This window comes from Amphiprion ocellaris, chromosome 9, assembly GCF_022539595.1.
Source record: "Amphiprion ocellaris isolate individual 3 ecotype Okinawa chromosome 9, ASM2253959v1, whole genome shotgun sequence".
Lineage (NCBI taxonomy): Eukaryota > Metazoa > Chordata > Actinopteri > Pomacentridae > Amphiprion > Amphiprion ocellaris.
In genome coordinates, this window is record NC_072774.1 from 23763071 (window position 1) to 23780441 (window position 17371).

The 17371-nt window shown below is 40.1% G+C and overlaps 1 protein-coding gene across 2 annotated transcripts in view; it reads right to left on the bottom strand.

Annotated features, from left to right (window-relative positions):
• sntb1 (syntrophin, basic 1) overlaps positions 1 to 17371 on the bottom strand; it is a 48115-nt gene that overhangs the window by 10896 nt on the left and 19848 nt on the right. For both annotated transcript variants that reach the window (XM_023287333.3, XM_023287332.3), the window contains exons 3-6: positions 13064 to 13181; positions 12862 to 12951; positions 9757 to 9893; positions 7937 to 8133 (exon numbers count right to left, since the gene is read on the bottom strand). In XM_023287333.3, coding sequence (XP_023143101.2) covers positions 7937 to 8133; positions 9757 to 9893; positions 12862 to 12951; positions 13064 to 13181 — 542 coding nt within the window. The remainder of the gene's footprint in view (positions 1 to 7936; positions 8134 to 9756; positions 9894 to 12861; positions 12952 to 13063; positions 13182 to 17371) is intronic.

Sequence of the window (17371 nt, forward strand, 5' to 3'; positions counted from 1 at the left end):
AACAACTCCAGTTCCATCTCATCTGACCACCAAACCAACAACCAGGAGATTTCTTCCTTGTCCAGGTGAGCTTCTGGACATGGCATTTTAATTAAAAAGTCTGAAAATTGGAGTAATAATTAAAGTTCATCAGTAGTTTGTCAAACACAGCCAGACAAAACCTCTTGTTAAAATAAAAAATTACAATAAATCTAAATTTGTCAGATGTGTGAATAATTTGGGGCTCAAATATACATGTGCAAAGATAACATAGTTTGTAAAAAAGGTTTGGAGTCCAAAGTGAACATTACCAGTTATCTTGCATCGCAGTATATTTTATATTTAAGCTGTTCTTGAAGGTGTATGTTATTTATCTTTTTGTTGGAAGCCTTATTGTGTCCGACCACTGATCATGAACATGAGAAGAGTTGACCTGCAACAAATTGCTTAATTAAGCAGCTCATTCCAGACAACATCTTTAGTTCCTCCTGGGATCCAGTCTGCCTCACGCTCCATTTTTCTGAAACTAATGAACAAGATCCTGAGATATTAAAACTCTGCCTCTGTGTTTCCAGCAGAGAATTGTGGCCTCGGACCTGGATGTTCTGACGAGTGAAGGTCACGGTCTAATGAAGCCAGCAGAACCACACCATCTACAAGATATCCATCCAGAAATCCACCTCACCTGCTGGAGATCAAATCCATGAACATCACAGACTTTGTGCTGAGAATCTAAACACAGCTCTCACTTTAGATGTACGAGGATTGAACGTCCTGGTACACCGGACTCCAGAACTTTCCTCCTCAGGATTCCCAACACAACTGTCTACAAAACACATGAAACCTGGATGGTTATACTCCCATCAGGCTTCTGCAGCTTCACAAAGGTGAAGATCTGCTCCACAGAATCCATGTCACTGCTGCTGAATCTGAGCCTCCTCTCCTGGACTAAACTCTCCCTGAAGGCTGAGCAGTGACACCAGCCTTCCATAACCACAAAAACAATGTTGTCAGGTGAGCAGAGCAGCACATTATTAATGGAATTCTTACCACCTGTGAAGCCACTAAAACATCACGTCACAACTTCAGAAAACAGTGTTTATACGAAGATCACTTTAAATCAGATAGAAGAATGAGGCGTACGCAACCAAACGTACAGCATAATATCCAGTTTTAACCCCACAGACATCCCAATCAGGATGAAAAATGGGGCTCATAATGTGTAATATTACTCTAATGATGTATAAACAACGTGGCAGGACAAATGTCTCCCTAATGGCAGAAATTGAGATTTAAATGGAGCAGAGTGCAGCTCTTTGTGGTGCTCAGGAATTAACGTCGGTGCTGAAACTCGACTCTTCTACTTCAGAGGGAAACAGCGATTCCCACCAGAAAATACTCGCTGAGAAAAGAGTCTTTTCAGGCTCCAACAAAAGCTTGTCTTTATGTCTGATGGTGAGTGGAGGAGGGCAGGAAGGCAGATAACAGCGAGGCAGAGGGTAAGAGGGAAAATGAAAGAATCAGACACTAACTGTGGAAGCACTCAGAGGTTATTACAGGACAACAGTTGTTTTTGCTGCTATTTGTCTTAAACTATTAGCATCAGGAGACAAACTTCATACTTAGAAACTGAATCTCACTGGACCTAAGAGTCACAGCAGGTTAACTGGTCGATTTTCAACAACCGCTGAGACAGAACTGCTTCTGAAAGTCATGAAGCTGTTTAGGTGTTCATTAGAAATAAACCCAGCCGACCTCAAAGACAATCTAACAGATTCTACAGCTGCCACTTCAACGACAACATTAATGAGAAGCTGGAGACGGAGACGTGGGATTACTGCCTTTAATCTGAAACCAGTAACAAAGTAATGGTTTGAATCCTGAGGTTTGTTCTCGACCTTGAACAGGTTTCTCAAAATGGCCAAACTAATCTCACAGCAAATGAGAGGAAGCTACAAGAACCTAATTTAGAAAGAACAACAGTTCTATATGTTAAACAGACTTCCTCTCACAGAAGACAAAGTCTGAACTTCAGAGTTTTTCCACATTTCAGCACCAACACTGGCATCGATAGTCCAAATATCACTCAGCGTCTTTCATGTATGTTTAGTTTTACCTCATATTTTCAGCAGCTGAATTTCACTTTGTTGCTCCCAGCTGTTTAGGAATCTTTCCTCTAAGTTATCTTTCTACCATTCCTACCAAATAAATAAATATAATGAGCATTTATTAATGTGTAACAGTTATTCCTTGACCCACCTTGAGCAAAATCTCATTGCAACATGTAGCTGAAAACTGGAAACCTGCCTCAGACACTGTTTCATCACAACACTGGTTTGGTTTTTTAGCTTAGAGAACAGTGTCACGATACTCAACTCCTTGCAAATCCACAACCAATTCGAGATTGTTACAATTTGACTTTTCTACTTACACCGACCAGGCATAACATTATGACCACCTGCATACTATTGTGTTGGTCCCCCTTTGCTGCCAAAACAGCCCTGAGCTGTAGAGGCATGGACTCCACTAGACCCCTGAAGGCGTGCTGTGGTATCTGGCACCAAGATGTTAGCAGCAGATCCTTTATGTCCTCTAAGTTGCAAGGTGGGGCGTCCATCAATTGGACTTGTTTAGCCAGCACATCCCACAGATGCTCAATTGGATTGAGATCTGGAGAAACTGAAGGCCAAATCAACACCTCAAATTCATTGTTGTGCTCCTTAAACCATTCCTGAACCGTTTTTGCTTTGTGGCACAGCGCATTATCCTGCTGAAATAGGCCACAGCCATCAGGGAATACTGTTTCTATGCAAGGGTGTACATAGTCTGCACCAATGCGTAGGTAGGTGGTACATGTCAAAGTAACATCCACATGGACAGCAAAACCCAAGGTTTCCCAGCAGAACATTACCCAAAGCATCACATTCCCTCCACCAGCTTGTCTTCTTCCCATAGTGCATCCTGGTGCCATGTGTTCCCCAGATAAGCAACACACCGACTATCTACGTGATGTAAAAGAAAACGTGATTCATCAGACCAGGCCACCTTCTTCCATTGCTCCGTGGTCCAGTTCTGATGCTCACATGTCTATTGTTGGTGCTTTCAGCGATGCACAGGGGTCAGCATGGACACCCTGATTGGTCTGGAGCTATGCAGCCTCATTCATAGCCACAACAAACTGCGATGTACTGTGTGTTCTGACACCTTTCTATCAGAACCAGCATTAACTTCTTCAGCAGTTTGAGCAACAGCAGATCGTCTGTTGCATCAGACCACACGTGCATCAGAGTCTTGGCATGACCCTGTCATTGGTTCACCACTGTTCCTTCCTTGGACCACTTTTGATAGATCCTGACCACTGCAGACCAGGAACACCCCACAAGAGCTGCAGTCTTGGAGATGCTCTGATCCAGTCATCTAGCAATCACAATTTGGCCCTTGTCAAACTCGCTCAAATCCTTACACTTGCTCATTTTTCCTGCTTCTAACAAATCAACTTTGAGTACAAAATGTTCGCTTGCTGCCTAACATATTCCATTCCTGTTTCCTTCTGTTTTAACACAGCAGACTGCTATTAATCTTCTCACCTCTGCAACCAAGTGGATAACTTACTTTCCAAAATGTCCTTTTCTCTGCAGTGGACCAGGCAGAGTGACTTTAATTACTGACTTATTTAGCTGGGTAGAACTACAGTGTAAATCATGCAGTGAAGTGAAGCATCCAGCAGACAGTCAGACCTGAGCAGAGTTTCAACTGTGAATACGTGACGACACGCAGCCCCTTCTCCTGCTAATTGCTCAGAACACCAATATAACCTGTAAAGGGTTGAAGTCACCTTGGACATAATAACAGAAGAAATGACAGCGGGTCAAGAGCTGGTGAAATTTGATTTCAGAGCCGAACAAATGAGTTTCCCCTTTAAACCCCATCAGAACGTCCAGAGAGCCGCTGAGTGATGAGAGTTAATCCATCTTCAGAACAAATCTTTATCATGAGCTCTGACAGTGAATAAACCATCAGAGTGATTTAGAACGTTACACAGATGAACAGCTGACAAGGTCGACATAATGACTGCTGGAACTGACTGAGAGCACTTTGTATGCACCGTCAGATACTTCTCGGGGAGAGAAAATGACTCTCCTACTTCCACTACAGGAAGCCGAGTCCTGCCGCTACCATCAGTATGTTTCACAGAAGTTATCGGATCCATTTTCAGACAGAAACTCAATAAACATTCAAAACCACATTCATCTTCTCTGATGCTGCTGGCCGTACCACTGACCTGTATCCTAAATCACAATTACAATCAAAGCGGCAGTAACAAATGTTTTCAGGCAAACAGCAGCGGCTCTGGGAATGACAATGTGCTTCTGTTTGTTTGTTCACAACTCAGGTCCACAAAAAACTACCAGGTGAACTGATCTGAAATTCTGTATAAGGATGAATACTGCTGATGTTAGTGATCATCTGACCTCCAGCTTCACTGTGAGCTTTAAATCATCAGTGAAACAACTATTCTAAACTATTTGGTATAAAAATCTATGTATTATCAGGATAAATTATATTGGTTTAAGTGGATCTCTGACATTTCCACTATCGCCCGGTCATATTTACTATCACCAATATGCTCATTTAAAGGGAATCTTTGGTTGTTGGGCTTTTTGTGTGTAACTTTGTAGGTTTTAAAGTGTAGTCTTTAAAGCATTCAGGTAGTTTGGTAAAATGTGCAATGATATAAGTTCTTACCTTAATATTAATGTTAGACAGGTATATTTGTATGATAAATATTATTGAATAGTCTGAAACTTAATATCTACAATATTCACGTAAATTTGCATGATAAATAATACTATATGGCTTAAACCTTAATAGTGACATTTTAAATTTCTAACACCAGTCATACTCCTCTATTGGAAAGCACTTTAAAGCCTGTGATATATAGAGTGGCAAGAAAAAGTACGCAAACCTTTTGGAATTTCATGGTTTTCTGCATTAATTTGTCATAAAAAGTCATGTGATCTTCATCTAAGTTAAGGGTATCGACAAATATAATGTGCCTAAAATATTAACACAAAAAAATTCTGATCTTTCATGTCATTTTTGAGAACAACCACAAAAACCTCATAGTGTTAGTGGAAAAAGTATGTGAACCCTTGAGTTAATGACCTCAAAAAAGCTGACTGGAGTCAGGTGTTAGAATACCTGGAGTCTGGTTAAGAAAATAAGTTTGGAGGTGTGGACTAGAGCCAATTTGATGGATAAAAACCACTCAAACTTTTTGAGTTTGCTCCACACAAGACACACTTTTTCTTGCCATTGTAAATAACTGGAACCATTTTAATGGATTTGTGACTAAACATTTGCAGAACTGAAGCTGTTCCCATCCGCCTCTATGGACAGCATCAGTCAGTGACCTGAGAGCAGCTCTGTGGATCATCACAGCACCTTTAAGATCACTGTTTTGGTGTTTAGGAACTGCAGATTGACTGTTTTTCACAGTGTTCCTTCCAGAAATCCTAATTTTGTCGCTACATGCTGAACAGCACAAAACAGACAGAGGAGGTAAAAATCAGAGCAGCTGTTTCCTTCAGGAGTAAAGACACAGAGCTGAAAGGAGAATAAAATCTGGTCCTACATTCATCTGGTGCCCAAAACATGACTTTAAATGAATGTTTCTCCATCTGCTGGATGTTTATAAAAATGCCCAAACTGCAGCATTTATCAGAGCCAGAAACTGTAAAAACAGAAAGAAACACTGGATTTTGAAACTAATTATGTGTGACACAGTCTAGTCAGAAAAATAACCAAATCTAAGCATAAAATCATGATATATCATCAAAATCACTTTTTTCTACACATCGAATTCAAAGAGTTTCCATCAAATCCTGCAAAAACCTACAAATTCTGTACCCCTCAGCGAAACTAAGAAACTATCAGTCATGTTACAAAAAGCCAGAAGTTTTTCAGGTTGAACTGCAGGCAGCATTTCCACAGAGAGCCTGAGAGGAAAATCAAACCTACTGGATCAAAAAAAAAAAACAAATGCAGCATGGCTCAAAGACAGTAAACAGATGAGCAAGTTGTTGGAAGATACATTCAGCATGGTGAAACATCTTTCTACAGCTGATGAGCAGAGTAGAGAGGAAAAGTCTGGAGAGGAAACATGGAGATAGTTCAGCATTTACAGTATGAGGAGACAAGATGAATGAGAAAACTGTACTAGAGAGACATGACACCACACAAACATGACGTCAAACAAGATGACCAAGAACTGAGAAAAATGAGACGCAAAACTAAGAAAAACGGCATGCAAAATAAGGAAAACGAGCCACAAAACAACAGAAAGGAGACAAAATTGTCCCAAATAGAAATGAAATAACAAAAATGGCAAACAGAGCAACAAAAATGAGATACAAGTTGTTGAAGATACATTCAGCATGGTGAGACATCTTTCTACAGCTGATGAGCAGAGTGGAGAGAAAAGGTCTGAAGAGGAAACATGGAGATAGTTCAACATCTACAGTATGAGTAGACAACAATATTTAATGTAGGAAAAATGTTGTACAAAAATGTTGCTTTTAGTTTGTTTCAGTTTAACTTTTTCTTTTCTCTCTTCCCTCATTAAGACTCTGCACAGGCTGGAGGTGGGCGGAGCCACACTGAGCAATACAAATTCCTCCCACCAATAAGAATCATAAACATCATTTTCACACAGCTGACAGGAGAAGGAGGAGGTTTTAAACACACCAACACAGTCCTGTCAAGTCCTGAAATCAGCCAGCAGAGGTGAGAAATCTGAATTTTAACTGCATCTGGTTCTACTGCTACTGTTGAGCTACAGCAGGCTGATATTGAGCAACTTGCATCTGTCTAGACAGTGTTCTGGGATGAAGTAAGATGTCCTTGTAACACTCACATTTCACGGTTAACCACCACGACAAACTAAATCAGATTAATGCCACACAGCTCTGAGTATTGAAATCTAAATGAAGCCCTGCTACGGTAATTACAGCCAAACATATACACCTGGATCAGCGGGTGCAGATGGGTTTTAGGAAACTTTTAACAAGACTTTGGTGCAGAAACAACTCTGACAACAAGGACACAGCAGGGGGGTGAGTGTCATTTACTGCTGGATACATACATGAGCAGGAATGAAATTCAGTTTGGTCTAATATATGGGGAGTAGACGGGGACCCAGGGGAGCAGAGCAGCTCCCAGGACACTCTGTGCTTTGAGAGGGAGGCCAAGAGGGGGAGACAGGGGAGGGCTTCTGCTGGAATTCCCTGGACGACCAGTACCCATTGCCAAACACACACTAGAATAGCATTCCTTTCTATAAATAGCCAGCGCTTTGTCCACATCTTCCATATGGCTGTCAGATTACATCACCACCCCTCTTCTATCTGTGCTACAGGCCGTGGGAGTCTGAGCATGTTCTTCTTTATACCTCAGGCTCCTCTTAAACCTCCCTGGATGCTTTACTGCAGCACGTCCGAGCATGTCTGAGGAAACAGCACAGAATGCAGCACTGACCTGCACAGCTTCATCCACAATTTTATCTACAGCTTCATCTACAGCTTCATCCACAGCTTCATTCATAGCTTCATCCACACTTTTATCAACAGCTTCATCTACAGCTTCATCCACAGCTTCATCTACAGTTTCATCCATAGCTTCATCTACAGCTTCATCTTCAGCTTCATCTTCAGCTTCAGCTTCATTTACAGCTTCATCCACAGCTTCATCTACAGCTTCATTCATAGCTTCATCTACAGCTTCACCCACAGCTTCATCTACAGCTTCATCTACAGCTTCACCCACAGCTTCACCCACAGCTTCATCTACAGCTTCACCCACAGCTTCATCTACAGCTTCATCTACAGCTTCATCTCTCAGAGTTTTCACCCATTCTAAAGGTGCTACCAATCTGAATGTTTGGTGCTTGAGGACTCACTCGTAGAAACTTCTTTGATCATCTCGGCTGATGCGTGACATCCGTTGACTATCTGTCTGGTCCACAGCGACAGATCCTTGGTGGTCTCCGTCCGGAACAGGTGGGTCTCGATGCCGAGTCTGGTCCCAGTCCGAGTGGCGAAGAAGAGCTCGGTGCCGGAATGAGGAGACCCTCGGTCAGGGCCCGAGTGGACCAGACTTGAAAAAACAAATACAATCTCATTTAGATTTTTAAGATTTTTACAAATCAAAGATTATTTTACATATTTTACAAATTACATATTCTTATTTTGTCATTGCTAACATTGAAATTTGTGTTGCTATTTGTTTAAGTGCTGGAGTATAGCCATGATGTGCCAGAACATGGTTAAATTGTGGCTTGTTTTATTGAAGGTTATGTCAGTTTGAGACATTTAATTTAGCCTCTGGTGAAATTTAGTCCCAATCTGATACAGCTTTCTTCAATCGTACACACTTAAAGTACATTAAAGTTAATAAAACCAATCCAGTGTAAATGCTTGACAACTGAATAAAAAAAATTGCATTTCTATTTCTGTGTCCAAGCTGTTCCTTAATAGAGATTGCCTGCAGTACTTGGTTGTTCACTGTTTGATATTGCAGAGACCAGAGGAGGCCTCACTCAGACTACAGTTTATGTTGGCAAGCAGAGAGCATTGTGGGAGTTTAGCTAGGAACCATTACAAAGACTTCTGTGATGCTTAATAGCCTCCAGCTAAATCTTACGGTGTTGATTACAAACCAGGGTTAACTAGAACAGCATTCCTACATATTAGACAGAAGATTCACCTGTAACGTGCAGCTGACTAAGACAAAATATCAGCACTGACAAATGTCATGACTGCTTAACTTGTATTTTTATTTAATTAATATGATTTGATTGTGCTGCGATTAAGACAGAAAAACAAAATTGCCAGTTTCCTCATCCTGACTTTGTAATGTCGTAAATGAAAAAAACTATCAGGAGAGCAAATGATGAATTAAAGATTGATGTTCTGTTTTTACATCTTTTCCAGTTAAGGCAAAACAAATAATTTAATTCACTGTGTTGCTTTATATTCTACCAACCTTACGTGTTAACATTGTAAATCAATCACTATACTCTGAATGTCAAAGCAACTTTGACCATTTCATCAGTTTTACTCGTCTTTATGATGAATAGATGTTCAAGCACTTTAAAAAATGCATATGAATTTTAACCAAATTATGTGAGCAGCAAAAATTCTATTTCCTCACTTGAAGAAATAAGATTTCTGTCTTTCTGCTACACTTCTGCAGAAAGAAGTGTAGCAGAAGTGTAGCACATTACTAGCACATAACTGTACCTGTGGTAGTAATGTCAACAGTAAATCACATTTTTATTGACATTAAATTTAGTACTGGCTTTAAAATAAAACTGAAATACTATAACAAAGTATTAATCTCCATGAAATATTTTAAATACATATTTCTGCACATACACTGATCGGACACAACAATAATAAGAACAATCTTGTTCAAATTCAGTGTTCTGCTGGGAAACCTCGGGTTCTGGAGTTCATATGGATGAAACTTTGACATGTATCATCCACCTAAATATTTTTGCACACTAAGCTCAGGGAAGACTCGAAGAACACGACCAAGAGCCCCAAACATAGATGAGACTCCAAACTCTCTAAAACAAGCCTGATGTGCAGAAGTCCACCTCCACAGAACCCAAGATATCTGCTGCCGAGGCCCCGACAGGCTGCAGCTGAACGACTTCATACTGCTGGTTTTAATGTTGTGGCTGATTGTTTGTCATTCTCTGCATATTAAACCTACCGTGTTGCCAGCAGTGGATAAGTATGTGTAGGACTATGCCAGGACTCTCTGCCTCGCGGTAAACTGTCAAACAGCAACAGGTCCTTCTCCGTCACCACCACCAGCACCGGCTTCCAGCTCTGCTTTTCGCTCTCCGTCTGCAGCAACAACAGATGAACATTGAACAGGAGCAGCTGGTCCATCCAGTTATTCACTCTAAACACTCATCTTCTGCAGGCTAATGGAGGACCGTGGTACTCCAAAGAAAAAAAAAAAAGACCCAAAACAAAGCTGGCTGAAAATGTCAGTTATTTCCTTAATGGACTGTTGCGCTTGTTTTTGACGTGCACGAATTGCTTGAAGTATTCTGTCGCTCTTCTTATTCTTCTCTGCAATTATCAGCACAACAAAAGCTGCTGCAGTCGACCAAACAGAGGTGGTTCATGTTTGTTACTTATTCTGACCAGCAGCACAGAACAGTCCTGATAGATGGACGAGACGGATTCATTTAAATGAAACAACTTAAAGAAAATATCAGTGAATAAATGAAGCACTTTGAGTGAGGACTTTGTACTGTTTCTGTTAACTTTGATGTTGCTTATAAATGCTTAAAAAACGAAAACACTGATCAGCCATAAAGCATTATAGCCGCGGTGGTGGTGCCACATACAGGAACGCTGTGTGTTCAGTGTGTAGATTCACTATTGTGCATCCAGGTGGGAATCAGCTAAAAATAAATACAGGTACACTTATTTCACAGCCTGGTATTTCATCTTACAATGCTCCATAACTATTCTCATTATGTGAGCTTATCTGCAGCCCAGCCGAGGAATCCAAAGCTGCTCTTTGAAGTCCTGTCTCAGCCAATCACACTGCAGGATTTAGAGGGTCAGGGGTCATCTTTTTACCATAATGAGAATATGTTGCTAAGTAACAGCATTGTGCCGCAATTCAAGGATCAAATACTAGCAAATTCTCCAGGACTGAAGCAGGTATGGATGTGCAGGTGTGAGGCTGAAGCTTCGCTGTGTGAGAATTTCAAAGATGTGTTTATACAGAAGATGTGCAAAATAACAAATACATAATTCCGGTCTCCTTCTGAAACAAACAGACAGATTCCTGTTTATGCAACAAGTGCAAAGGTGAGAAAGTAGCAAAACAGTTTCAAGTCTGTCTTCACTATACAGCAGGTTTCTGTCGACAGCAGCCTGAGATGAGTTTGATGAATTTCAGAACTGATTATTACGTTTGCTCCTTCTCCATGACAGCTGGCTTTTTATGCCGCCTTCAGCTGTGACACTTTTGAAGTGTTTGGACGACATGCTGTAGCATTGGTTTAGAAATACCCAGCGTTTGCACACAGACAACACAAACGGCATCTCAGGAGGTTATTAAAGCCCATCACAGACATTAACTCCTGTCTGGTAAACTGAACGTGTCTGGATGAGCAGCTTGGTCACTTTTACACAACAAATACAGTGAAAATCTTATAAAGTCGGACCTGGTGACATTAAAGTATCATTTTCAATCTGTCACAAGTCGGATCTGTTGATGTCGCATCAGCAGACAGGAACAAAAACATAATTAGGCTGTGTGAAGTGATTTTGGGAGTTTTTTTTTTCTTTCCACATTTCATCACCAATATTGATCTAAAATCATCACATAAAGAACCAGAGATAGTTTGCAAACTTTCCTCCTTCACTTTCTTCTATAACTTCACATTTATTACAAACTGAAAGGTCTGTAAAACTAAAAATTTACTGGATAAAGACAGAACCGGTGAGATGCTGAATGTCAGTTTGTTGCTTCCAGCTGTTTGTAGGAGTTTTTCCTCTGAGTTTATTAAATATCTGCAAGCATCAGACAGACAGCAGCAGGATCAATATGAAGTTGTACACATTTATGCAGGTTGCACAACAGCAGTAACTTCATTAATTACTTAGAATTATTAATCAGGTTGAGTCCTGAGCTCCATCACAGCTTTTAGAGTATTTTTATTTTACTGTTATCATGCTCACACTGTCTAACGTGCAAACATAAATTTATGAAAGCAATGTACTGAAACGTTGCTTTAATAAATTTATGTTTGCATGTTAGAAAGTGTGTGGGATTCCAGTTTGTGTACCTGTACCTTAGTCTCTTTATTAACCTCTTGACGCCTGTATTTATTTACAATTAAATAAAAAACATTTTTGTGTGTTTTTGCTTTCCAGATGATGCTAAAATAAGTGGAGATTGCTAATTTGTGTATTACACATAGAACAGATATATAATAATAATAACAACAGATATCTAATAATTAGGTCCCACTCTGACAGGTTCTAAGAGAAACCAGTGCTTGCAAAAGGTTCCGAGGTACGTATCGAATATGCACAAACCGGTATTGGGGGAATGGATACGCTATCTCAGCTGCAGCCTGAATGAAAGTGGTATGTTGCGAATTCCTGACAATAGGCATCAAGGGGTTAATTAACGCATATTATGCAGTATTTCACCTGATGTGCTGAGCAATAGTATCAACAATTTTTTTTTAATTATTTGCATATTTTACCTTCAATTGTCATGGTAAGGAAAATATTAATTTTTTTTAGTATTGGAACCTATTTTATTGGATTCCTTGACCCCAAAAATGTACACTTCGACACCAAGTGTCATTATAGCTATAACAAAAGCAAAGATATGGGCCTCTCAGGTATGGTCAGCCATTTTTAAAATGGCCGCCAAAATGTGATCTCACTTGTGTCTTAGGATAAATTTGTTTCTATGGCCCTAAGGTATTTCCATGCCAAAGGGGACCTTTGCATCCTGACTTGAAGTCAAAAATCACTTAACCTCCCTACTAAATGCTTTTTACGTAGTCAAACCTAATTGATTTTAAAGGATTCACCTCAAAACAAGATCAATCAATATGCAATGCAAAGTAAACTTTCCAACAAGAATAACTCATAAATCATAATCCATATCATAAAAAACATTTAAACATACCATCACAGCTGGCAGAGATTAATTGGGTTTTATACAGACACACAAACACACAAAGTCGTGTCTTCACCCTGAAACTGAATTCTTACATTTTGTGAACTTGGACAGATTCCTGTCCTCACAACATGAGTGAAACTCTCCTACCTTCCCTGCCAGCCAGCCCAGGTGTCGGATCTCTTTGCTGCCAGCGACTCCGGTTCTGGACGTGTTCTGGATGACCTCGGCCAGAACCCGCTGTGGTCACATGACAGGGTGTCAGGATGGATGATGCGTCACAACACCGAACACGTGAACTATCTAATGGTGCCGAGAGCTACCTGCATAATGAATGAGAGCAGAGACAGACCTGAGCCAGCGACGAGGTGACGGCGTGCATGGCAGAGAACCAGGACAGGGCAGCCGGCTGGTCGGGGCAGCGCAGCACCACGGTGTGTCGGGCATCAGGAGAGTGAAGCTCCAGCTGTCTGGAGGAACAGATAAGAAGAGTTGGAACAGCTTTAACCTCTCTGCTATCATCAGGGACTTTAAACTTTAATGATTGACAACCCCACATGAACAAAATCCTTCTTTGAATATTGAAAACACAGAGCCGGCCTTATCAGGAAACCCCAATTTGGTGTCGGCTAATAGTTTCCCAACCCCGGCTGTTATCCATTTAGGCTTCAGCTCCAACAGATGCTCGTTTGTCTCATCCGATGATAATGGGAACCCGGTCACAACTATGGAATGAAGTGCATTGAAATCTGAGTTCATTCAAGTCAGTTCGGAACATGAAGCAGCCTCTCTGGGCCATGTGATAGCATCCGTCTCCTCTGAATTTCCATAACTAATCTGCTTATATCATATGGGAGAGTTTCTGGCCTCCAGAGGAAGGCAGATGCTTCTCGATCTCTCTGAATGGCTCTTTGATTGTGTGCTCGGTGAATATGAATTTTAAAAAGGTACGCGTGGCTGCATAAAGCTGAGCACTGGGTCGCTTTATGGTGCAGCATGAAATATTCAGCTGCATAAAGAAAAGCAGGTAAAGCAAAGGTAATCTGCCCAGTGCACTGAGTGGAGGGATGGGAATAATACAGGCACAATAAGGGAGCCCATTATTCCTGTCCTAGACTTTTCAAAGACTAAACATGATAATCAACTGTTCAGTTTGGCTTCATGCTGCGATCTGAACATGTTTGAAGAGTTTAAACTCTGGAGTGTTTATCACATGATGTTCAAACTATCAGAAATAAAGCTGGACTGTAAAAAAAAAAAAAAAAAAAAAACTCATCTTAAGTCTTTATGTAAATTCAGCAACACACATTTGTTTAAGCCTTTGAGTCTGAGGATATTTTCAGGGTAATTTCAATACCTTTACCTCTAAACTCTTGTCTTTGCCATTGTAAGGCTGTTCAGACAGGTTGGGCTATCCAGATCCCTCATCATTTTATAGGATTTTTTTTATATTAGTCTTTATGTCAAAGACAAGCATGTATTATTAAGGGGTGTTGCATGTTTTTACATGTATCTCAGCATGTTTCCATAGATCTACAGGAGAAATATCAGAACCAGGACAGTTGGATGCTCTATGACTTAGAGAATATCTATTTATTGCCTAACAGAAATAAATGTCATTATTGTATTCACAGACAGGAAGCTACTTGCAGAAATGGAAAATCAGGTAAATGTTTTCCCCCAACAGTCACTTTGCCGTTAGACCTTCATTGCTGCCTTTATGTTATTATGACTGGCTCTTAGGCCGCAACAACAGTGGAGATGCACAGAGAGGTTTAACAGCAACAAAAGATTATTTACTAACAAAAACACGGCAATGAGGTGTGGTAGTAAACATCAGTGGTGTGTGAGGGTGGTCAATGTGTGGTACATGTTGTCAGTGTAAAGCAAACCAAAATAAAACAAAGGAGAGCATGGATGGCTGGGTGTGAGAGGAGAGAAGCAGAGAGAGCTCTGGCTCAGCAGGTCAGCTTATATAACCAGGTACACTGAACAGGTGTACCAGGTGAGGTGATTATAGGCTCTGCCCAGCCAGAAACCTGCAAGAGAAGAGCAACAGAGAGAAGACCAAGGCTGTGGGGCCGTAACACTGTGCACAGCCAACCAACTACTCAACCATCACAATGGAAGCAAATCTATTTTTTTGTTTATTTTTCATACAGAGTTGGACGTAACATCAGAGCTGGGCTGGAGACGATGCAGATTTTGCTGTAATTCCAAAACAAAATTTATTTTTTATCCACAGAGAAACAACCATTAATATCAGGAAGAGTAAAGTCTACCGTTTACTTTGATATGTGATTGGCCAACGTTTTAAAACGATACAGACTTTGTGTCTGATGGTACTTTGCAGGAGTGTGAGCCATCTTCATACCATTACTATTAATCTCTCCAGTGCCGTGACATTAACATACACGTGTAATGGCATAACAGCAGTAATGGATGGAGAGCTGTGTGCAGATTTGTACATCTAATGTAAATACAAATTTGTTTTTATCACCAACACTGTTGCACAGACAAGCAACTAGAACTGTTGTCCTGCAATTTGATTTGATAAGTGCCACAGCTGTCTGAGAATTTGCACACAAAATGTGTCTGAAGAAGAAAAGATGCAAAAATTACGTCAACATGCAGCAGGAGAACATAGGAAACACACATGGAGAACAATGGAAACATTAGAAACATGGGGGACACACATTGGGGAACATGGAGGACATGAGGAACATGGGGAACATGAAGAACAAACATGAGGAACTTGAGGAACATACATAGAGAAATTGAGGAACATGAAGAACATACACGAAGAACATGGAGAACATGAGGAACATACATATGGAACATGCAGAAAACAATGGGAACAAAAGGACCATACATGAGGAATATACATGGGGAACATAGGGAACATGGAGAACATGGTGAACATGGAGAACACAGGGAACATGAGGAACATACATGGAAAACATGAGTAACATGGAGAACACGTGGGGCGGAGGAACATGAGGAACATGGAGAACACAAGCAACACGAGGAACGTGAGGAACCAGTGCGAGGACGTCCAGATGAACGCTGTGACTATAGATTACATAAATCTGTTCCTTTGAATGAAGTTGAGTCTCTGATCGATCAAAGCAAAGTCGTTCTCACAGGATTATTACTAAATATAGAAAATATGTTCCAGCCTGGTGGAACAGTTCCAGAATACAGATGATCCACACAGTGACTGGATTATTAATATTCATTCATTAAGTCTGTCTGCAAATACATCAGAACCAGGAAGGAACATGATAAAATATCTGTCTCAAAGCAACAGGGCGAGTGCCAATAGAGTTGAACATTCTTATGTTTTCTGTAAAATAAAACATTATTCTGATTACATTAAAATACTAACTCTAACAGAATACAGAGTGTTCAGGGAGTCTGTTGCTGTCTTACGTCTTTACTGTATTGTTTCTTGTTGCTGTTTATTTTTTTTAAAAAAAGGGCACATCTCCATTAACTTATTTTCTTATTCAAATTCTCATTCTAAGAATAGTCAGTGTTGCATGATGTGTAGATTCTGAAGCACCTCAAGGGTAATTTTGTATTTGTGATAGCAGTCAGTATGAATGAAATTAAGTTTTTTTTAACCTAAAAGCCTCATTTACACCTGATAATAACATGTGATCTGTAACTGAACAAGTTATCTGCATAACAACATCTGATTAAATAAGTTTTCAGCTCAACCCTGGTGAAAAAAAGGTGAAATAACTCTTTTTTACTATTTTTTTCCTCTTTTTTGCCTTTTCCAGAAATTAAGTGAAGTGTAAAATATAATACTTTGAAGGCACAGATTTTATCTAAAAGATGAATATGACGTCTATTGGCCCGTGGAGAACCATTCTGGAGCCACATGATAGTGTCGATGATAAGGACCCTGTTTTACTCAAAATGCAACCATAATTTACAAAATCAACATCATACTATATTGAAGTGGGCTAGAAATGAGTGATTGAAACCAAAACGTTGATGGAAAAATATTCGCTGAAGCAGCCAATCAAGGGAGATTAGGGCCACTTTCTCATTGACTTCTATACTGTCAGAATTCTCTTTGCTACTGGAGAAGTCGCCCCCAGCTGGCCATATGAATGAATGCAGGTTTAAGGCTTATCAATTTTTATGGTCAACTGATTATAATACTAGAACTGACAACCATCATTCTTTGGTTAAGTAATAGCCTATGAAACCCTAAAACACCTTCTGCTTTAACGTCTGTATTACTTTAAACAGCACGATAATTTAAATCAAACATCATTCTGTATTACAAGAGATTTGAAAGTAACAATTGAGACCCTAAAGTCATTAAAGAGATGTTTACTGAGGTAATAAATCAAGTGAGTGTTCTTCTCATGGATCTCTATAGAATTGGAATTATTTTTGCTAACAGTGGAGTCGCCCCCTGCTGGCCATTAGAAAGAATGCAGCACGTTCCTGTAGATATCCGACGCCCCCGCACTCGTCTCTTCATAAAATATATACACTATTGTTCAAAAGTTTGGGGTCACCCAGACAATTTCATGTTTCCCATGAAAACTCACATTTTTATTCATGTGCTAACATGATTGCACAAGGGTTTTCTAATCATCAATTAGCCTTTCAACACCATTAGCTAACACAATGTAGC